Source organism: Hyla sarda, chromosome 6, assembly GCF_029499605.1.
Source record: "Hyla sarda isolate aHylSar1 chromosome 6, aHylSar1.hap1, whole genome shotgun sequence".
NCBI lineage: Eukaryota > Metazoa > Chordata > Amphibia > Anura > Hylidae > Hyla > Hyla sarda.
In genome coordinates this window covers 107,110,446-107,133,990 of record NC_079194.1, presented here as the reverse complement: position 1 = coordinate 107,133,990, position 23,545 = coordinate 107,110,446, and the positions used below count along the sequence as shown (strand labels likewise).

At 43.2% G+C, this 23,545-nt stretch overlaps 1 protein-coding gene across 1 annotated transcript in view; it reads right to left on the bottom strand.

The window, feature by feature from the left end:
• Nucleotides 1-23,268, bottom strand: part of LOC130277451 (uncharacterized) — a 110,472-nt gene extending 87,204 nt beyond the window's left edge. The window contains exons 1-4 of the mRNA XM_056528123.1: nucleotides 23,178-23,268; nucleotides 22,843-23,066; nucleotides 8,617-8,853; nucleotides 6,604-6,672 (exon numbers count right to left, since the gene is read on the bottom strand). Of these exons, the coding sequence (XP_056384098.1) occupies nucleotides 6,604-6,672; nucleotides 8,617-8,853; nucleotides 22,843-23,066; nucleotides 23,178-23,268 (621 nt within the window). The remainder of the gene's footprint in view (nucleotides 1-6,603; nucleotides 6,673-8,616; nucleotides 8,854-22,842; nucleotides 23,067-23,177) is intronic.
• Nucleotides 23,269-23,545: the final 277 nt, after the last annotated feature.

Below are 23,545 nucleotides of genomic sequence, written 5' to 3'. Positions count from 1 at the left end.
CTTTTTATTTACACTGTGTTTTTTTTTTTATTGGAAAAGGGGGGTGATTCAAACTTTTAATAGGGGAGGAGTTAAATGATATTTATTCACTTTTTTTTTTCACTTTTTTTTTGCAGTGTTATAGGTCCCATAGGGACCTATAACGCTGCACACACTGATCTTCTATGCTGATCACTGGTTTCTCATAAGAAACCAGTGATCAACGATTCTGCCGCATGACTGCTCATGCCTGGATCTCAGGCACTGAGCAGTCATTCGGCGATCGGACAGCGAGGAGGCAGGTAGGGGCCCTCCCGCTGTCCTGTCAGCTGTTCGGGATGCCGCGATTAGCCGCGGCTATCCCGAACAGCCCGACTGAGCTAGCCGGCCACTTTCGGTTTCACTTTTAGCCGCGCGGCTCAGCTCTGAGCGCGCGGCTAAAGGGTTAATAGCGCGCGGTGCCGCGATCGGCACTGCGCGCTATTAGAGGCGGGTCCCGGCTTCAATATGACGCCGGGCCCGCCGCGATATGACGCGGGGTTACTGTGTAACCCCGCGTTATATCAGGAGAGCAGGACCAAGGGCGTACCTGTACGCCCTTGGTCCTTAAGGGGTTAAAGAGCCGTTCGAAGTTCTGTCTGAAAATCAGCTGTAAAACGGCAGTTACAAAATCCTGCACTATTTCTCCTGTTACTATCTTCCGTCACAAAATAACGGCCATTATTAATAACGGGCTATAACGGGTTGAAAAGGATAATGTAAGAATACCTTAGACTAAAATGGAATTTTCTAACGGCCGTATAGCTGATTTTCAGACGGAACTTCGAACGGATCTTTAAAACAGAATAATTTTGTAGTGTGAAAGGGGCCTAGGGAATGATTCCTGAATTGGAGGTTCTATTGGTCATTTGGTTTATTATTAATTGAAAAAGTAAGGAAGAAGTTTGTTGAATAGTTTAGAATATTCATGTTTTAGGTGGAGCGCCTCTTCAAGAAAAAAATGTTAGTTTAACTTTCCAGAAACCATGAAGCATATGTCACAGATATATCATCATTATTATTACTATAGTAGTAGTAATAGTATCATTATAGAGATGAGCGAATTTTTTAAAAATTTGATTCGGTCCGAATTTATTAAAAACGGCTATTTCTGGCCTACAGAAAGCCTCAATAGGGGTGTAGATCACTTTGCCTTGCTGTAACATGCATAGGGTATGTGCTGGGTTAGTGAAATAATACTGTTATAAAGTATGACATGCAGATCAGAGGCTTCGCTATTGGAATCAATGTCACAGAGCGGCACTATGACAGAGTCTGGAGGTGGCATCAGCATAAGGAGACCATATAATGGCTGAATAACACAGCGTGGAGGATGTAGCAGCAGGAGGAGAAATTATAGTGGCTGAATGACACAGCCTGGAGTTGGCGGCAGCATGAGGTGAACAAATATTGGCTGAATGACACAGCCTGGAGTTGGCGGCAGCAGCAGCAGCATATAGTGGCTAAATGACACAGCCTGGAGTTTACGGCAGCATGAGGAGACCATATAGTGCCTGAATGACACAGTGTGGAGGTGGCAGCAGCATGAGAAGATAATATATTAGCTGAATGATACGGCCTGGAGTTGGCAGCAGCATTAGGAGACCATATAGTGGCTGAATAACACAGCCTGGAGTTGGTGGCAGCATGAGGAGACATATAGTGGCTTAATGACACAGCTTGGAGTTGGCGACAGCATGAGGAGAACATCGGGGTATACCATGCACCAGCCTATGACACGCACCCTCATTTTACCAAGGATATTTGGGTAGAAAATGTTTTTTACCCAATTAGGGTGCATGTGTGTGCATGTGTATACCCCGAAACACTGTTTCTGACCGCGCAGAAGCCCCCAGGAAAGGCAGGGGGAGAGAGGCCATCGTTGCCCGCTTCTCTCCCCCTGCCTTTCCTGGGGTCTAGAGCCCTGCTGCCGCCGCTTCTCTCCCCCTGGCTATAGGCGCCGCTGCCCCATTGCCTCCTCCATCCCCGGTTTTATAATTACCTGTTGCCGGGGTCGGGTCCGCGCTGCTTCTGGCTCCGGTGTGGCTTCCCCTGCGTCATTGCTATGAGCTGCGAGGCGCAGTGACGAGTGACATCTTCAATGCGATGTCACTTGTCACTGCGCCGTGCAGCACATAGCAACGACGGAGGGGATGCCCCACCGGAGCCAGAAGCAGCGCGGACCTGACCCTGGCAACAGGCTCTAAACCCCAGGAAAGGCAGGGGGAGAGAAGCGGGCAGCGACGGGACTTCTGCGGGGTCAGAAAAGCCGGGAATGGGGGGAGGCAGTGGGGCAGTGGCGCAGACAGTCTCTGGACCCCAGGACAGGCAGGGGCAGAGAATCGGGCAGCGACGGCAGGTCTCTGCACCTGCAAAAGCCGCTGCAGTTCATTGATTTAAAGCGCCCGCTTTAAATCATTGAACTGCAGCGGCTTGTCGGCGTATAACACGCAAATAGACTTTAGCCTAAAAAATGCGTGTTATACGCCGATAAATACGGTAGTTCTGATGGCACACTACTGGCTGGGCAGGATGGCTTTTCCAGTGCAAACTCTGCTAGTTGCAGCCAAAAATCAAGTTTGGCTGCCCAGAATTCCAGCGGATCTTCAAGGTTTGTTGGCATGGTCATGTCAAAGTTTGCCACCACCTGCTGATTCAGGTCCTGCTCCAGGTCTACCTTCTGCTGAAGAGTTGCTTCACTATGCGGGTGAAGAAAGCTACTCATCAGCAACTGTAGACTCGGGCTGCTGCTGATGGAGCTGATACTGCTCCTTCCACCCCTCCCCAGCAGCCATGGCAGTGGAAGGTGAGCGCAGAGGGGCACCCGAGTCAGACCTCCGAGAGGATGGACAATGGTGCAGATAGGCATTGGCCAACTGACTAGTTAGGATGTCTCTGTAGTAGGTCAGTTTGTCCTCCCTCTCAGTGGGTGTAAAAAAGGCCCACATTTTGTGCCGGTTACAAGGGTCCAATAAGGTGGAGAGCCAGAAGTCATCCCGCTGCCAAATGCTTACAATTCGGCGGTCACTACGCAAGCAAGTGAGCATGCATCGTGCCATTTGTGCAAGTGACTCAGAGAGATGCCCTACCTCCATCTCCACTGCATACTGCCATGGTGTGTCTGGGTCCTCTGACTTGCCTTAATCATAACCATCTAGCTCCTCTAGCTGCTCCTGCTCCTCCCCTGCTGTCAGATGACTAGAAAATCAGCCCATCTCGCGAAAGCTAAACTGTGTTCCACTGTGCCCCTCCCCCTCCTCCTCCAGTTCAGCCCCCACAGGGCTCATGTGGCCGTGAGATGTAGTAGCCATGTCTCCAGTGCCCGGACCAGCCATTGTTTCCAATACATGTTGTAGTAAATGAAACAGTGGAATAAGGTTGTTCATCCCGTAATCCTGGTGACTGAATAATAATCTGGCTCCCTCAAAGAGCCTGAGCAAACGGCAGGTGTCACGTATGAGCAGCCACTGGTTGACATTGAAGTTACACAGAAGAGTCCCCCTATCCGCTTGGATCATCAAGAAATCGGTGATGGCTTTTCTCTGTTGGTATATTCGGTCCCACATATGGAGGGTGGAATTCCAACGTGTGGAATTCCAACGTGTGGAAACGTCGCAAATCAGACTATGCTGGAGGATACAGTTCTGACGCTGCAGCTCAAGGAGGGTGTGCTTTGTGGTGTATGAGTGGCTGAAGTGCATGCAAAGTTTCCTTCCCATTGTTAGGATGTCTTGCAGATGGGGGGAACACTTCAGGAACCGATTGGCAACCAGATTGAATACGTGTACCATGCAGGCCGCATGTCTCAGGCTTCCTTGTCACAGCACAGACAAGATGTTCTTCCCGTTGTCGGTTACCATGGTTCCCATTTCCAGTTTTCATGGAGTAAGCCATGGTTCGATTTCTTCATGAATGACTTTTAGCAGTTCCTCACCTGTGTGACTCTTTTCGCCAAGGCAAACCATGTGAAGAACAGCGTGACACCGCCATGCCCTGTGCACATGGTATGCTGAAGGGGCATTGAGCCTTGTCCGTGCAGTGAAGACTAAAGACACGCTGGAGGATGAGGAGGCGGAGTCGCACACTGTCACAGGATCAACGGCCTGAGAGCGTGGAGTCGGAAGTAGTGTGACCTGTCCAAGTTGCTGTTGTGGCTGTGCAGGAACCACATTCACCCAGTGGGCCTTAAAGAACGTGTATTGTCCCTGACCGTAGTTACAGCTCCACATGTTGGTGCTACCATGCACTTTGGTACACACCGACAGGCTCAAGGACTGGCCCACCTTCTCCTCCACAAAATTGTGCAGGGCTGGTACTGCCTTCTTCGCAAAGAAATGACGGCTTGGGACTCTCCACCTCGGCTCTGCACAAGCCATCAGTTTTCTGAAAGGTGCAGAGTCCACCACTTGAAAAGGGAGCAACTGCAGCACCAGCAACTTGGACAGGAGCATATTCAGCTTCTGTACCGTGGGATGAGTGGGCACATACTACTGTCTCTTGGACATGGCTTCGCCGATGGATTGCTGGCGGAATGACTGACTCGAGGTAGGAGGAGCAGGAGCATCTGGAGCGACAGAAGATGGGTATGACACATCTCCTGATGATGATGAAGCCCATTCTACACCCGTCTCCCAAGTGCAATCAGCTTTATCATCGAGTTGTGTCTACACATTACTGATGTCCATCTCAGGTTCCTCAACAGTGTCTGCTTCAGGAGCCAGAACGCTCGCAACAACACTTCCCACGCCACTCTCCTCACCACTACTTGCCCGCCTAGTGGAGGAAGCGGCGGATGTCTCCTCCTCTTCTTGGCTGGGCAGTAGCTGCTGACTGTCCTCTGGATCATCCTATTCCTCACTAAATAGTGGAGCTGAACCCACAGCATAAGATACTTCTGTGGGGGAGGGAACAGCATAGGAGAGAGGCAATGGGAGGACAGGGACTTCTCCTGGGCCATGCCAACTGAGGGTTGTGTCTGAGGAACCCACTGACTGTTGACTGGGGGTGTCAGATGTCGCTTGTGATGAAGGGGATGACCGTGTTAACCAATTGATGATGGCAGATGGGTTGCTGGTCGAGACACGACTGCTGGCTGATAACGGGAGCTTAGGCCTCTCGCTGCAACTCCTGCTGCCACTCGCCCCTAGTCTGCTGCAATCTCTGCCTGATGAATTTAGGCCTCTGACACTCCTCTGTGCAGGTACTGGCACTTCTCTGCCTTATATACTTAGTGTGTATATGAGGGGAGTGCAATACGCTCTATTACGCTTAAAACAGCATTTGTGTACAACACCAGTTGGTGTGTACTTTTGGCTGGCCTTTCACAGTGTCTAGGCCCTTAAGACTTTAACAGGAACAAAATAGTAAACTGAGATGTACATATGTGGTATGCACTTATGAGTAAAGGACAATACTCTCCAGTACACTTAAAACAGTATTTGTCTTCAACACCAGCAGGTGTGTAATTTTGGCTGGCCTTTCACAGTATTTAGGCCTTTAAGACTTTAACAGGAACAAAATAATACACCACTTAGTTGTACGTATGTGGTATGCACTTATGAGGGGAGGACAGTGCACTCCAGTATGCTTAAAACTGTATTTGTCTACACCATCAGCAGCTGTGTACTTTTGCCTGGCCTTTCACAGTATCTAGGCCCTTAAGATTTTAACAGGAACAAAATAGTACACCACTTAGATATACATAAGTGGTATGCACTTATGTGGGGAGGACAATGCGCTCTAGTACGCTTAAAAAAGTATTTGTGTAAAACACCAGCCAGTGTGTACTTTTGCCTGGCCTTTCACAGTATCTTGGCCTTTAAGACTTTAACAGGAACAAAACTGCACACCACTTAAATGTACATATGTGGTATGCACATATGAGGGGAAGACAATGCGCTCCAGTACGCTTAAAACAGTATTTGTGTACAACACCAGCAGTACACAGCAGTGCTGTAGCACACAGTTGCTGTGTACTACACCCAAAATTGCTCTCCCCATCTCACTCCCTTCCTTATCAGTGCTTCTAGGCAGGATTTGGGCTTAAGGTTAATTGCTGCTGTTCTGTGCAACACACTGTGCAACACACTGCTCTCTGTCCCTCTCTGTAATAGAACGCTGTAGTGACTGGGAGGTGAATCACTGCTGTAAATATGCTATTCTGTGCAACACACACTGCTCTCTGTCCTTCTCTCTGTGCAACAGAACGCTGATGAGACTGGGAGGGGAATCACTGCTGGAAAAATGCTTTTCTGTGCAACACACATTGCTGTCTGTCCCTCTCTATCTCTCTGCAATAAAAGGCTGAAGTGACTGGCCACAAGATGGCTGCTGATTATATAGGGCTTTGACATCACAGGGGTGGCTGGCTGCTGATAGGCTGCATGCTGCATGTGATTCAGGGTCATCCTGCCTACCCTTGTTCCTGCCTTCCCAGGATTCCTTGCCTCATGTCCTCACATCATCATTCGTTGTGATTCAAATTTTTCCTGAAATTTGTTACGAATTCGGATTCATCAGATTCGATTCGCTCATCTCTAATTAATATTGTTATTATTCCTTGTTGGGAGTGAAATCCAGCCTTACCATTGTGTCATTAATATGAGAAACAGGTAATCGTTTTGTGACAATAACGCCCTTTACTGGTAGTGCTACCTTTAGAAGACAAAGAGAGAAATCACAAGTTTTGTGAAAAGAGTAAAATGTGCCAAGTCTTGTACAGTTTTGCTACAAAGCTTTAATTTTCCTTTATATCTATCTAGCTAAAGTGAAATTCTTCCAATAGGGGAGTTTACACTATATAGATTTCTAGAGTTTCCATGGAGCAATAAACCTGTCTGCAGTCAGCTTCTAAGATCCCCCTAGTGCAGCTGTAGAACTTTATCATATAACTCTATAGCTCTGTAGAGTAAAAGGAGAGATATGGAGATAAAATGGAGCCCTGAAGGAGTTTTCCAGTTATTAAAAGTTGTAACCCCTAGGTTACATGGATAAGGGACAATTTATCACAGGAGAGGGGTGGGGGGTGGGCAGCTGCTAGTTCATGGGGCCACCAGACCGATGATGCCCCCCATACCCCCTCCAAACTACTGAATGGGGCCCATTTGTCCAACCAAGAAGATTGAAAAATTATCCATTGATATGGAACATTAAGGCTTAACAATTTTGCAGAGAATTTTAACAAGAATGCCACAATGTTAAAGGGAATCTGTTAGCTCTATATAATGCTCAGAGCTTAAGGGATACAGAGACATTGCCAAGCCGCAACTTGTTTTCTATCTTGCCAACTACTTCCTGCCTCAACTGATTGAAATATAGGCCTCAGTGCTGGAAACCATCATGCAGGACTGGTAAGAGTGGGGGAGGGAGGAGGCATGCATGTTGCAGCGTGGTAATGCTTCCCTAAGACCTGAGCTCTGAGCATGAAATAGGGCTGGCAAATTCCCTTTAAAAGGGTACTCCAGTGGAAAACTTTTTTATTTAAATCAACTGGAACCAGAAAGTTAAATAGATTTGTAAATTACTTCTATTAAAAAATCTTAAGCCTTCAAGTACTTATTAGCTGCTGAATACTACAGAAGAAATTATTTTCTTTTTGGAACACAGAGCTCTCTGCAGAATCACGAGCACAGTGCTCTCTGCTGACATCTCTGTCCATTTCAGGAACTGTCCAGAGCAGGAGAAAATCGCCATAGCAAACATATGCTGCTCTTGACAGTTCCTAAAATGGACAGAGGTGTCAGCAGAGAGCTCTGTGTTCCAAAAAGAAAAGTAGTATTCTGTAGTATTCAGCAGTTAATGTATTTAAAGTACTTGACGGATTAAGATTTTTTTATAGAAGTAATTTACAAATATGTTTAACTTTCTGGCACCAGATGATTTAAAAAAAAAAAAGTTTTCCACCGGAGTACCCCTTTAAATATTAACAGCCAATTTCATTTTTAGACCTCCTTCACACTAAGATTGTGCCTTCTGCGGCACCTGTCAGCAAGCTGTCAAAATGGGATTGTCTTTAATGGCCTGAATGTAGACTCCTAATGATAACATTCGGGTCATTTCATGCATGTATACATCTTTTGTCTTGCACTCAGTAGTGTAGCCAGTCTAAAACAAAACATGTATATGTGCTGGATATGAGATGAGCATAGTCACTATGGGGTCTGTGCCTGTTTGTGCAAACATGCATCAGAATACCAATTCAACAGGTTTCCAACATAAACGTGCCCTCGAAAACTCTATCGTTGTGTGAACCTAGTGATAAACAAAACAGAAGTAGCCATGACCACTTTCTGTATATGTTGTACAATAGAAGAATTTTAAATGCTTCATTTTTTACCAGGAGACATCCGACAATTTAATAAAATTAATTTGAATAAAATCTTGTTATCACTTGGGAAATAGAAATCTGCAATAACATTTTTCATTTGGAGTTCCCCTTTAATAGTGACATATAAAAAGCTATGTTCCTAGTAGCGAAAGCAATAAAGGCAGCTATCTGTTCTAAATAGATTGTTAAAATTAAATATTTCCTTCTGTTTGTTCAATTACTCTACCAACATCGGAGCATAACATTGTGTATTCCTGCCTGATAGCACTAACCTGCTCCACTCTGGTGTCCACATTAATTACATCTGTCATTTCCTCAGACCTTAATCCAATCTCATCATTGATGTGCTCCTGGCTTCCCGTCTCATTTGCAGAAACATTTTGTACGCAAATCACACCATCCATTTTTAGCATATTGCTGTTCATAATCAGGTTGTAATAGTTTATAGGATTCTCCTCTGTAGCGTCGATAAACACCATGTCATATTGCTCGCCCGAAGCGGCCAACTTCTGCAAGACAACAAACAGACACGGAATACAGATGTATCCTGATTAAGTGTGAAAATGGAAAGGGCCGTGCGATAATGAAGGAGACTCAGATAGATTGCCAGCAGAACCAAAGCTCGCAAATGTAGTTACGTCTTCTAGGAAAACCGTACATCATTTTTCTCTGCTAGCTTAAAGTGGCGTTAAATTGCAGAATAGCGGAGTCAAGTTTAGGATAAAGAAGGTCACTGGGTGAAGATTGGGGATGGAGTGCTTATTTATTATTGCTAATTAATGGCAAAAATAATTACTTCAGGCCTATAATGGTGTCATTATACAGAAGTGAGAGGCCTCTGCTGATTGAATAGAAAATTACAGGCAAATAATTCTTGAAGGTTTTTTTTTTTGACCGGAGGCGACTGTAATTAAATGGATGACATTCTAGGCTGTGTTCTTGGCATTGCTACTTGAATGTTCTCATGCCAGAATATTTACATACTATATATCTTCTCGAAATCTCCACCCAAGAAAATTGGAAAAGAGATGTACGTATGTGTTGTTGCCATTATAAAACTCACTTAGATCAAAATGAACAGGCGTAGAAATGCTATATCTCAATAAGCTCTGCTACACTGAAAACACTCAATGAGCTTCTATGGATCAGCAATGTAAAGGTGAAACGCAAAAAAAAATTAATATTGTGCAAAAGTCCATTGTAATTAATTAATGCAACTTAAAAGGAAAGGAAGCATGAAGTGCTCCAAAATCTCCTGGTAGACGGATGCGTTGACCCTGGACTTACTGAAGCACAGTGGACCAACACCAGCAGATGACATGGCTCTCCAAATCATAGTAATTGGGGGGGCTTTGGGGTTTTCATGAGCTATAAGCCATAATCATCACAATTATGACAAATCACAGCTTAAATTATCTTGCTTTGCATGTAATGAGTCTCTCTCATATATTAGTTTCACCTTTTAAGTTGCAAAGTAGCAAACTTCAGAATGTTGCACTCACCAAGGTGGTTTCAGCATTAGTTCAAACTTTTAGGGTATGTTCACACAGCGTGTTTTCTGGGTGGACATTTCACAAACATTCTGCTGTGTGAACATAGCCTTACTGTTCCATCTTATTTTAGAACAAACAGATCCCATACGCAGTGGGAGAGCAGATGCTTTGTAAAGGAACTAGGTTCGCGTCGCAAAGGACACCTCTTCCTCACGTCACAAAGGACAGTTCTTCTGGCTAAGAAGACAACTATAGTGTTACATGTCCAAATACACAAAACCAGATAGAGGTAACCAGAGTGATAACAAACTGTGATCAAAAGAAAAAAAAATACATGTTAAACACCACAAGAATTGGCGAAATAAGGAAGGTTATTGCACTTATTTAGCCCTAGTGGACCTAGTGCATTTAATTTAATTAACCAAAATGCCTCTTTTCGGAGCAGATGGATGTGATCTTCCCACAGGGGCACATTCTCTACTCTCTCCAAAACGGCTGCATTCCTGTAATTCACATAGGGATAAACTTTACCCAACATCTTAAAACAATTTCAAAAGGAAGCCTATGGCTCAAACTCAGAGGAGTATTCAAGTGTTCAAAAACTCATCCCCTATCCTATGGATAAGGGATAAGTGTCTGATTGCAGGGGGTCTGAGCTCTGGGCATGGGCTTCAGGCATTTTCTATGGTAACAAAAGAGATACTTAAGTGTTGTACTCTCTTATCTTCAGCGCTCCCATAGAGAATGCATGGAGCATATGCCAGCCACAGGCATGTGCTCTAAGACTGTACAGTGAGCTGACCACTCCTATGAGAATGGTGGGGACAATGTATAAGATAATGTTCCAAGACATGGTTTGGTTTCTGAATCAATTACACACTTTAAACAGCATTCTTTATACTTTATACTTTGAGAGGACTATTCTCTTTAAATAAAGAAAAATTGTGAAAATTTGCACAGTTAGCTCAAAGAAGTTTCACTGTATCATTCTTTACTATGGATTCAAAACAAAGCAAGATTGACTAACGGTCAATTTCATGGCCATGGATTTATCTTGGGTTGAGAATGTCAAAAACAGTAGATGGCAACTATACATTAGCCAAGAATCCTAACCTAGCCTATTAACATTCTCACCAAGGAACAATAAGGTGAAGTCCTTGCAAGACATTATTTGTTTAAACACTTCGACCAGTCTGATGAAACTGTAACTATGGATTCATCGTTTGACTGACTTACTGTATAAGACATTTAAATGTCACAAGATTCACAACTGGCTGATAATATTTGCATATTCCTTCTTTTAACTGCCAATTAGCATGATGCGAATACACTTGTCAAAGGTTATCAACAACATCCCTAGCAACCAATAGTAAAGTTGCCCACCGCCTCACTGTTTTCTTTCTCGAAATTCCTCAAAATTCACAAATATAGAAGGATTATTCGTCTATATATTTGTGAAATATCGCGAATTTGAATATGGTCAATGCCGCTCATCACTAGTGAAGATAAGGAAGCCAAACACCATGGTAAGTTATTTAAGGAACAACCTTTGCTGAAGAGCCACAACCTCATAAAACAAAGTAAATAGGTGATGACTGGAGCAGGGATAATCCACAGATATGAATGTATGCTAGGTACCTTGATCTTGCAATCTTTGCTGAAACCCGTGTTGTGTCTGTTATCTCTTCTGAATCTCTCTTTTCTCTTACATCTCTCTCTCTCTCTCTCTCTCTCTCTCTCTCTCTCTCTCTCTTCATATCCCGGACAATGCTGCAGTAATCTACTGTGGGGTGCAGGTTTAGGCTGCATTCACACCTCGATTTTACATATGGGTGCCGGATCCAGCTGAGGGAGGGGAAAACAGGGCTTTCCCGTACCCCAGCCGGATCAGCCCGTGACTCCATTTACTTTAATGAGCCGACCGGAGTTAAACGGTGACTCCGGTCTGCTCAGTTTTGACCCATATCCGGTTTTGGACCGGACCTAAAACCGTAGTATACTACGGTTTTAGGTCCGGTCAGGAAACCGCATACGGGTCAAAACTGAGCTGACCGGAGTCACCGTTGGTGTGAATGCAGCCTAGATGGTCTGTGGCTGCCAAGGCCCTAGGCCTGGATGGATCACTGCAAGGAGACTAAGGATCTTGTACAGATTCTCCCCAGCGGCTGCAAGCCTTTCTCCCTCTGCTTGGCTTAGTGTTTCGTCCTAACTGCTTCCAGGTGGGACCAGGTGGAGATGATCACCAGGAATTTGTTCATAGTTTGAGGATAATTTGCCCCAAGCTATCTTTGGTATTTAACTAGCTGTTACCGGGAGGGAGGATAGTGTGAGCTTCTCTCTACTCAATCCTACATAAAACTATTAACTCACTTTCCACTCCTCTCAGTAGAGACAGGCCAGGAACAAGCTCCTCCCTTTCTTCTGGAAGTTGTAGACCATATGTGAGCATTTTAAATGTTTAACTCCCAGTAGAATAAGGGTACGTTCACACCTACAGGATCTGCTGCATATTATTGCTGCAATGGGTTGCAAAATCAGCTGTGGAAAATATGTAGCAAAAATATGCAGGAGATGAACGTACCCTTATACAGATAAAAAGAAAACACATGGATAACATCTAACCACAGACCCCAAAAGGATTAAAGTGTGACACTGCAGAACAATGTGCAGGGGCCCTTCCCCCTTTACTCTTCCACAGTGCCAATAAAATAGTGCATGTTAGTTTAGCATACTAGAAAGGTATTTTAAAGGGGTTATCCAGGAAAAAAAAAATTTTATATATCAACTGGCTCCAGAAAGTTAAACAGATTTGTAAATTACTTCAATTAAAATGTTTTAATCCTTTCAGTACTTATGAGCTTCTGAAGTTAAGGTTGTTCTTTTCTGTCTAAGTGCTCTCTGATGACACGTGTCTCGGGAAACGCCCAGTTTAGAAGCAAATCCCCAGAGCAAACCTCTTCTAAACTGGGCGTTTCCCGAGACACGTGTCATCAGAGAGCACTTAGACAGAAAAGAACAACCTTAACTTCAGAAGCTCATAAGTACTGAAAGGATTAAGATTTTTTTTTAATAGAAGTAATTTACAAATCTGTTTAACTTTCTGGAGCCAGTTGATATATGATAAAAAGTTTTTTTTCCTGGAATACCCCTTTAATTCCCTAGAACAGAGTACGGGGTTGCTCATCAGATGACCTCTGTCATAGGGTCTAATGGTAAATTTGCTAAATTCTCTGATGCCCTATTTTTTCATATGCTTACTTTAATTATACAATTTTGTAAACTATTCTAGCTTAATATGAAGCAGATGAAATCAAAGTCCAATTAACTGTATTATAAGTATAATGTAACTTTCTTAAAAAAAAAAAAAAGACATACCCCTACAAAATGACACAAAATGACTTTGGTTTGGATCTGGGAACTTTAACCCACATGGATTCTTGAGCCAAGAGTTCCAGAGAAGAAACCACTTGAGTGCTACATTTCTAAAGGAAAATTGAGAGCCAGTCCATTGGTGGTTGTCTTACTGATCAGTCTTTACATTTCCTCTTCAAATTTTGTGCCAATTCCACGTCAAGCAGAAGTTGTCAGAATTGCTGAATTTCCCATTGATGGCAATACAGTCTCCACGGAGGTCCGCCGAAAGAATTAGAATTTATGCGGCAGAGTTTTCTGGCACAGGAATTCTTCCGTGTGCACAGAGCAGCAGAATCCCATTAAAAACAATGGGAGTCTGCTGCAAGTTGAATTCCACATGAAATAAATCCAACCAAATTTTCATCAAATGCATGAGCCCTAAGTGCACCCTATAACTAATTTCATAAGACATGCATATACAGCTCCCATTAAAGTCATGTAAAGCAATACAAACATATATACATGCCCCCTAGTAGCAGTTTATACTTGTGATAGAGTTATAGTATTTCCTATGCTAGGAGTGTAGGAGAACGGGGATGAATACGCCTTCTTCAACAGAAACGACACCCTCTTGCCTCTAATCCACAGCCATTCAGTGGACACTAGAGAAAACAGCAAATATTCATAAAATATCTAGAGTTTGCTCCAAAACTGTGCCAATATTTACTATTTTCACCAGTAAAAATCACTATGATAAATACCCCCATAGTCCTTATCAAGGAACAATTTATAATGGTTGACTAAAGGTTGGTATATACCAGTGGTCTTTAACCTGCGGACCTCCAGATGTTGCAAAACTACAACTCCCAGCATGCCCGGACAGCCAATGGCTGTCCGGGCATGCTGGGAGTTGTAGTTTTGCAACATCTGGAGGTCCGCAGGTTGAAGACCATTGGTATATACAATCGATGATACAAGATTGTACTATCAGGCCTACAGTAGTTGTGAGTCACAGGTCCACCTATGTAACCACTCACATTCCCCACAAGGGCATAAAAATCAATACACATTTCAGTTTCTTTTGGTAATAACAGCTCTTGAAATATAAAACCCTTTTACCTATTCCTCAAATCTGAAGCTATTTCGACTTTTTTTTTTTTTCTAAATTAACCTTTCATATCAAAAGGAGCAATTCTGCAATCTGGAGACTTCACCACAATTTCATGCATAATTTATTCCCTGAGTTTAACGCTAAATGCGGAGCTGTTGACTTTGTAAAAGCGCTTTCTGACTTTGCTAGCAGTGTGCCAGATCTAAAGCTTTTCTCTCTTGAGATTAAAAAGCATAAACTACAGAAATGAGCACAGTGTAAAGGCAGCAAAACAAAACAACTTGTCTCTGTCCTTTGAAACATGATTTCAATGTGTTGGTGCTTAATTTCCTAAATTAACCTGTTTGCATAACTGACACTACAGGAGGCCAGGGAATGTGGCACTGTTCTAGTGGATTTAAAGGGGTACTCCGGTGGAAAAACATTTTTTTTTTAAATCGACTGGTGCCAGAAAGTGAAACATATTTGTAAATTACTTCTATTAGAAGATCTTAATCCTTCCTGTACTTATTAGCTGCTGAATACAGAGGAAAAATTATTTTCTTTTTGGAATGCTCTCTGATGACATCACAAAAACACTGCTCTCTGCTGACGTTATTATAATAATAATAATAAGTCTCTATCTATTTATTGTTGCCCTTAGTGGGATTTGAACCCAAGGCCCCAGCGCTGCAGGGCAGCAGTGCTAACCACTGAGCCACCATGCTGCCCTTAGCATACATCTGCTATGCACGGTTGCTAAAATGGACAGAGATGTAAGCAGAGAGCACTGTGGCCGTTATTTCATCAGTGTTCCAAAAAGAAAGGAATTTCCTCTGTAGCATTCAGCAGCTAATAAGTACTGGAAGGATTAAGATTTTTTTTATAGAAGTAATTTACAAATATCTTTCACTTTCTGGCACCAGTTGATTTAAAAAAGAAAAAAAAAATGTTTTTCCACCGGAGTACCCCTTTAACCCTTAACGACGCAGGACGTATATTTACGTCCTGCGCCGGCTCCCGTTATATGAAGCGAGGTCGCGCTGCGACCCCGCATCACATTGCGTCGGTCCCGGCGCTCATCAACGGCCGGGACCCGCGGCTAATACCACACATCGCCGATCACGGAAATGTGCGGTATTAACCCTTTAGAAGCGGCGGTCAAAGCTGACCGCCGCTTCTAAAGTGAAAGTGAAAGTATCCCGGCTAGTCAGTCGGGCTGTTCGGGACCGCCGCGGTGAAATTGCAGCATCCCGAACAGCTTACAGGACACCGGGAGGGCCCTTACCTGCCTCCTCGGTGTCCGATCGACGAATGACTGCTCCGTGCCTGAGATCCAGGCAGGAGCAGTCAAGCGCCGATAACGCTGATCACAGGCGTGTTAATACACGCCAGTGATCAGCATAGGAGATCAGTGTGTGCAGTGTTATAGGTCCCTATGGCACCTATAACACTGCAAAAAAAAAGTAAAAAAAAAGTGTTAATGAAGGTCATTTAACCCCTTCCCTAATAAAAGTTTGAATCACCCCCCTTTTCCCATAAAAAAAAATAAAACAGTGTAAATTAAAAAAAAATAAACATATGTGGTATCGTCGCGTGCGTAAATGTCCGAACTATAAAAATATGTCATTAATTAAACCGCACGGTTAATGGCGTACGCGCAAAAAAATTCTAAAGTCCAAAAAAGCGTATTTTGGTCACATTTTATACCATTAAAAAATGAATAACAAGTGATCAAAAAGTCCGATCAAAACAAAATCATACTGTTAAAAACTTCAGATCACGGTGCAAAAAATGAGTCCTCATACCGCCCTGTACATGGAAAAATAAAAAAGTTATAGGGGTCAGAAGATGACATTTTTAAACGTATACATTTTCCTGCATGTAGTTATGATTTTTTCCAGAAGTACGACAAAATCAAACCAATATAAGTAGGGTATCATTTTAACCGTATGGACCTACAGAATAATGATAAGGTGTCATTTTTACCGAAATATGCACTGCGTAGAAACGGAAGCCCCCAAAAGTTACAAAATGGCGTTTTTTCTTCGATTTTGTCGCACAATGATTTTTTTTTCCGTTTCACGGTGAATTTGGGGGTAAAATGACTAATGTCACTGGAAAGTAGAATTGGTGACGCAAAAAATAAGCCATAATATGGATTTTTAGGTGGAAAATTGAGAGGGTTATGATTTTTAAAAGGTAAGGAGGAAAAAACGAAAGTGCAAAAACGGAAAAACTTTGAGTCCTTAAGGGGTTAAAGTATTCAGGGCTTAAGGTATTGTCAATGAAATCTATCCACACTCAAAATAGCTGGAACAAATATTATTTTCGTTTTTAGCTATGTGATTGGCCCTCATTTTCTATTTTTCTGTGGTTGCCCAGCACAGCTATCGTATATACTCGAGCATAAGCCGACCCGAATATAAGCCGAGGCCCCTAATTTCACCCCAAAAACCAAGGAAAAGTTATTGACTCGACTATAAGCCCAGGGTGGGAAATACATCATCCCCCCATGTCATCATCCCCCCATGTCATCATCCAGACCCCCGTCATCATCACTGCCTGTCAATCCCTTCATCAGTGTTCTTCAACCTGCGGACCTCCAGATGTTGCAAAACTACGACTCCCAGCATGACTGGACAGCCATCCGCAGGTTGAAGACCACTGCTGCCTTCGTCATCATCCAGACACCCCCTTTAGTTTTCTACTCACCTCCCCTCGGTGGGAAGGAAGGGTGAGCTGGTCCGGGACATCTATGCTGCAGGGACCTTCCGGTGGAGAGGGTTAGTCATCCTGGGCTGTCCATTTTCACCGGGGGGGGGGGGGGCTCTTCTATGCGCTCCGGGCCGGGCCCCAGACTAGTGACGTTGCCTTGACGATGACGCACAGGGATGTTCATGCGCGTCCCTGTGCGTCGTCATCAAAGCAATGTCACTAGTCCGGGGCCAGGCACGGAGCAAGGAGAAGAGGGTCTCCCGGTGAAAATGGACAGCCCGGAACGACTAACCCTCCCCACCGGACGGTCCCTGCAGCATAGATGGCCCGGACCAGCTCACGATTCCTTCCCACCGAGGGGAGGTGAGTAGAAAACTAAAGGGGGGTCTGGATGATGACGAATGACGCAGTGGTCTTTAACCTGCGGACCTCCAGAGGATTCAAAAGTACAACTCCCAGCATGCCCGGACAGCCGATGGCTGTCCGGGCATGCTGGGAGTTGTAGTTTTGCAACATCTGGAGGTCCGCAGGTTAAAGACCACTGAGAAGGGATTGACAGGCGGAAAGTTCACTCGAGTATAAGCCGAGGGGGGCGTTTTCAGCACGAAAAATCTTGCTGACAAACTCGGCTTATACTCGAGTATATACGTTATATCAGCTTCTATGCCAAACTTAAAAAGGGTGTCTGTAGTTTGTTGGACAATAAATGTGTGTCTAAAGTGCTAAAGACATTTATGACTTTCTACATTAAAGGGGTACTCTAGTACTAGACATCTTATTCCCCTATCCACAGGGGGACAATTGTCTGATCGCGGGAGGTCCTGCTGCTGAGACCCCCGTGATCTTCTTCCCGGCATCCCGATAATCCACATCATGCACAAAGCAATCTCCACTCTGTGCATGATTGTCATCAACCAAAGCCCAAAGCTGTGGCCAGCACGCCCCGCCCTTATATATAAATGCTGTATCTCTCCCATAAACATGAATGGAGGGGACACGTTGACCACGGCCGCTCCAAAGCCTGGCACAGCCAGCGTTCTGAACATAAATGTTCAAAACGCTGGGGTACCAGGGTGGAGATCGCGGGGGTCCCAGCGGACAGACCCCCTGCAATCAGACATCTTATCTCCTATCCTGTGGATAGGGGATAAGATGTCTAGTACCTGAGTACCCCTTTAAATGCATGCATTCTTATATTTCTCTGGTAAAATATGCGTGCAAGTTCCTTGCGGCGTGCAGAGGGTTAATGTTTTGCTAAACTGGGTGTGCACTGCATTTGCAGAAAGTGTTAACAGAGTAGAATCTGTCCAAAATTTGAAAAATAAAAAAACCATGCCGAATAATTTGGTGAAAGTGATGGACAAGGTGGAAAAACAAGGACCTTTTGGTGCATGTTTGGGACACAATGTTAATAAATAAAGTGAAACGCATTAACACTTTTTCACCAAAACCTTCACTCTAGTTCATGAGGCTCATTGTGTCTTGTTACAATTTTTAGGCACTGGAGATATGGGCAAAGTTCCAGCTCACCCCCGTGTCCCATTGCGCACGGACTGGTGCAGACTCCCCTAATATTAATATAGGAACAAAAGGGAATGCCCAGTGCCAACTTCTTGCCAAACATTGCAATTTATTAAATCTCACCTCAGTACACAGCCCTCATTTACTATTGCAAACCCCACATGTTTTGTGGGGTTGTGTGCCAGATTCTGTCGCATTGCGCCAGAAATTCTGTCTGCGCCAGAATTAAAAAAAACTCAGACTAACTCTCCATTTTGCTAAGAAAACCCGAAAAGGGGCTAGGTCACCGGGGAAAGGGGGCGTGGTCTCCGAAAGGGGCGTGTTCCCAACATTTTCACAAAAACACAACATATTTACTAAGGTTTCCACATAAAATGTGGTGGATTTCAGCTGAGGAAAACCCCACAGGTCAGAGCATGTGTAAAAAAAGCAAAGTGTAGGGAAAGTGGAAAATGTAGGGAAACCTTAGTAAATACCGTGGAAAATAAATTGTAGGGAATTAAAACCCACAAAGAAACCTACACTCCACTCTTAGTAAATAAGGGCCACTGTCTGTGTACTGAGGCAAGGTTTAATAAATCGCAAAGTTTGGCAAGGAGTTGGCATTGGACATTTCCTTTTGCTCCTAAATTATTAGGCACTATATGGTATGAGCATGAATACCCGGGTAAGGCTAGGTTTCCACGCAGGTTTTTTTCTGGTATTTTTATGGAAAACTGCCACTGTAGTATTTGAGCCAAAGCCAGAAGTGTATTAAAAAAGAATGGAAAATATAAAGGAAGGACAAATACTTCTTCCTATTTCTATCACTTCTGAATTTGGTTTAAAAAACTGCAGTGGCAGTTTTCAAAACAAAAAACACCAGAAAAAAAAAACTTCTTTGTTCTCAACAATAAAAAACTTTTCCCTTCAAAAGTGCTAAAAAAAGTGCTAAAAAAAAATGAAGGTAGCACTTCTCAATGAACGATTGATTGAAGCTGAATATCGTTTCTGATATAAATTATGAGATTCATTGAGAATAAAATAATGTTTCCCAGAAGTTGTCAACTAAATTCAGATTTGGAAAATGTGAAGGCCGGTCAATAAAATCAATGCCTTCAACATCCAGGAACTGCCTGAACACTCTGGCTACATGAGGCCAGACATTGTCCTGCCCCAGGAGGAACCCAAGGCATACTGCACGGCATAAGGTCAGACAATGGCTCTGAAGACTTTATCATGGTATTTAACCCCTTAACGACGCAGGACGTAAATGTACGTCCTGGTGATGTGGTACTTAACGCACCAGGACGCACATTTACGTCCTGAACATAACCGCGGGAGTAAAGTCCAAAATAGCTGCTTTTTTATAACATTTTATTCCAAAAAAATTAATAAAAAATGTAATAAAAGTTTTGTATAAGCAAATATGGTATTAATAAAAAGTACAGATCTCGGCGCAAAAAATAAGCCCTCATACCACCGCTTATACGGAAAAATGAAAAAGTTATAGGTCGTCAAAATAGGGGGATTTTAAACGTACTAATTTGGCTAAAAAGTTAGCGATTTTTTTTTAAGCACAACAGTAATAGAAAAGTGTATAATCATGGGTATCATTTTAATTGACCCAGAGAATAAAAAACACGTCATTTTTACCATAAATTGTACGGCGTGAAAACAAAGCCTTCCAAAATTTGCAAAATTGCGGTTTTCTTTTTAATTTCCCCACACAAATAGTATTTTTTTGGTTTCGCCATACATTTTATGGTAAAGTGAGTGATGGCATTACAGCGGACAACTGGTCGCGCAAAAAACAAGCCCTCATACTAGTCTGTGGATGAAAATATAAAAGAGTTATGATTTTTTGAAGGGGAGGAGGAAAAAAACGAAAACGTAACAATAAAATTGTCTTAGTCCTTTAGGTCCAAATGGGCTAAAGGGGTCCTTAAGGGGTTGAAGGGGTACTCCGGTGGAAAAACATTTTTTTTTCTATTTTAAATCAACTGGTGCCAGAAAGTTAAACATATTTGTAAATTACTTCTATTAAAAAATCTTAATCCTTCCAGTACTTTTTAGCTGCTGAATGCTACAGAGGAAATTCCTTTCTTTTTGGAACACTGATGACATCGCGACCACAGTGCTCTCTGCTGACATCTCTGTCCATTTTAGCAACCGTGCATAGCAAATGTATGCCAAGGGCAGCATGGTGGCTTAGTGGTTAGCACTGCTGCCTTGCAGTGCTGGCGCCTTGGGTTCAAATCCCACTAAGGACAACAATAAATAAAGACTTATTATAATAACGTCAGCAGAGAGCAGTGTGTTCATGATGTCATCAGAGAGCATTCCAAAAAGAAAATTTCCTCTGCAGTATTCAGCAGCTAATAAATACAGGAAGGATTAAGATTGTTTAATAGAAGTAATTTACAAATATGTTTAACTTTCTGGCACCAGTTGATTTAAAAAAATAATGTTTTTCCACCGGAGTACCCATTTAAAGCGCAACTGTCATGATATCTGTGTACAATAACCTGCACACCGCCTTTGTACTGTGTGCAGGTGGTGTGTAAAACAATGTTTTTACCTTATATTTGCAGGTTTTTATGACCCCAAAAAATGCTTCTAATCAAAGCCACTGACAGTCGGGTGAGCGTGGCCCGAGGTACGCGATGCCCCGCCGCCACCACGCCCACCCACTGTTTGTCAGCGCTGGGACCACTGTGTGATTGACACACAGGTGCCAGCGCATGCTCCCTTCAGCTTATCTAACGTGCGCGCCGCCGCTGCCTGTCATCCTGGCAATCGCTCGCTTCCCCAGTGTGCCGTCTTCCTCCTCAGGGCGCCTGCCCAGTGCTAAGTGCAGAGAGCTCGCTTTGCTGGGGAAGCATCACTTGCCAGGATGACATGCGGTGGCGCACATGTTAGATAAGCTGAAGGGAGCATGCGCTGGGACCTGTGTGTCAATCACACAGCAGTACCAGCACTGACATACAGTGGGTGGGCGTGGTGGCGGCGGGGCATTGCACGCCTTGGGCCACGCCCACCCGACTGTCAGTGGCTTTGATAAAAAAATATTTGGGGTCATAAAAGCCTGCAAATATGAGGTAAAAACATTGTTATACACACCACCTGCACACAGTACAAAGGCTGTGTGCAGGATATTGTACACAGATATCATGACAGTTGCGCTTTAACATAGGGTATCATAGGCTATCATGTGGAGGCTGGTGTGACCAGAATATCCCCATGGACTATCTCTGACTCACCTCCAAACCAGTCTTGTTAGATGTTTACATGTTGCAGGTATCCTCTTTCAGCTATTCTGCACATCAATTTCATGACTATCACATGTTCTCAGTGTTAACCTGTAGTTATTTGTTTAAAAAATGGGGTTCTAGCTCTGGAATAAATAAAATAAAAATAAAAATTGCTCACAGTAGCCTGCTTGAGCTTATTTTGTAGGCCTATGGCAGTTCTCTACTTGTTCCTTCTTGCACAAAAGAGACGATACTGGTCTTGCTGCCGGGTTGATTCCCTTCTTTGTTCCTGGTCAACTCTTCTTGTATAACAGTCCTGTCCTGGTATCTATTTTGGTTCTTAAGACTGTACTGGGAGACACACCAAACTTGCTAACAACGGATTGGCCATCCTGAAAGAGCTGAACTACATGTGCATCCTAAATGGGCTACAAGGTTTGGCAATCCTTTTCGAGCCACCTATTGTCTGATTTATTAATTTTACTGTCTCATTTTCTTGTCATGTCCTTAAAACAGGATTACATGTTTTTACAATGCAAGTCTTTAGCAACAAGATGCTGCAGGATATTCTTCTGGTTGCACTCCTGTTTAACATCCAATTTTTCTTGATAAAGCCCGTAATTGGCTTTAACACCCCTAAGCAATACATTTACAATAGATACAAACATATGTAAATTGATACAATGGATCAGTATAAAAAAAAAACTGACTGCTGATCTGAAAAAGTGTTATGTTAACAAAAAAGGTAACAAAAGATGCAAAAATGTGAACCTCACCTAAAAGTCCTAGAATAGGTGAAAAAGGTAGGGTAACCTAAAAGTCCTAGTAAGTTAGAATAAGTAGGGTAACCTGAAAAAGCTAGTAAGGTGGAACAGGTAGGGTAACCTAAAAGTCGTAGTAGGTAGAATAAGTAGGGTAACCCAAAAGTCCTAGTAGGTGGAATAAGTAGGGTACCTGAGCTTAACATATACAGGTGTGTTCTTAAATGGCCAGCATAAGCCCTAGAATGTTGCTCTGCATATATAGTAGAATGGTATACGAATAATGCAAATCTTATATAGTTTTATGTTTATATTACTTGACAAGTACCTTCAAGATGTCCTCTATTGATCCTACTTTAGTATGTATCTTTTTCTCCAAAGAAGACTCTTTCCATAGATGATGCTGTTCCAAACTAGAAACACAAGCAACTATTTGACCATCTTCTGGCAAATGGTTTAACAAATCTTCTAGGTTCTCACTGAAATGATGGGGCAGATATAGAATCTTTCTTGGTCTTGTCAGTTGTACCAACATTTTATATGCTTGGTTAACTATGGAGAGACAGAAACATGGTTTACTGATATAAACATCTGCACTGAAAAAAAATGGGTTCTTCGGGGCTGGAATAACATAGCTGCTTTCTTTCAAAGACAATGTCATACCTCTATGGTATTGCAGCTTAGCATCTCTGAAGTAAATGAGGTTGGACTGCAATACCACACACAACTTATACATAGGTGTGGTGCTCTTCATGGGAGACAGGAGCTGTGTTTATTGAGTTTACGTTTGATTTCAAAAACTTTTTACATGTTGTTGATGAAAATTAAAGACCTTTTGTTAACAGCTCCTGAAAATCCCACCACAAGGGGTCCCCATACCAACTGGGGCACTAACCAGGCCTGCAGCAACATCAGGCTTGTCCATGAATCATGGACAAGAGATGACTTCTGGACAAGGCTACATGAGCAGACGCACCAATAACTTCCCACCACCGCAAGGAGGGATGCACCCCCTTCCCCTGAGAGGATTT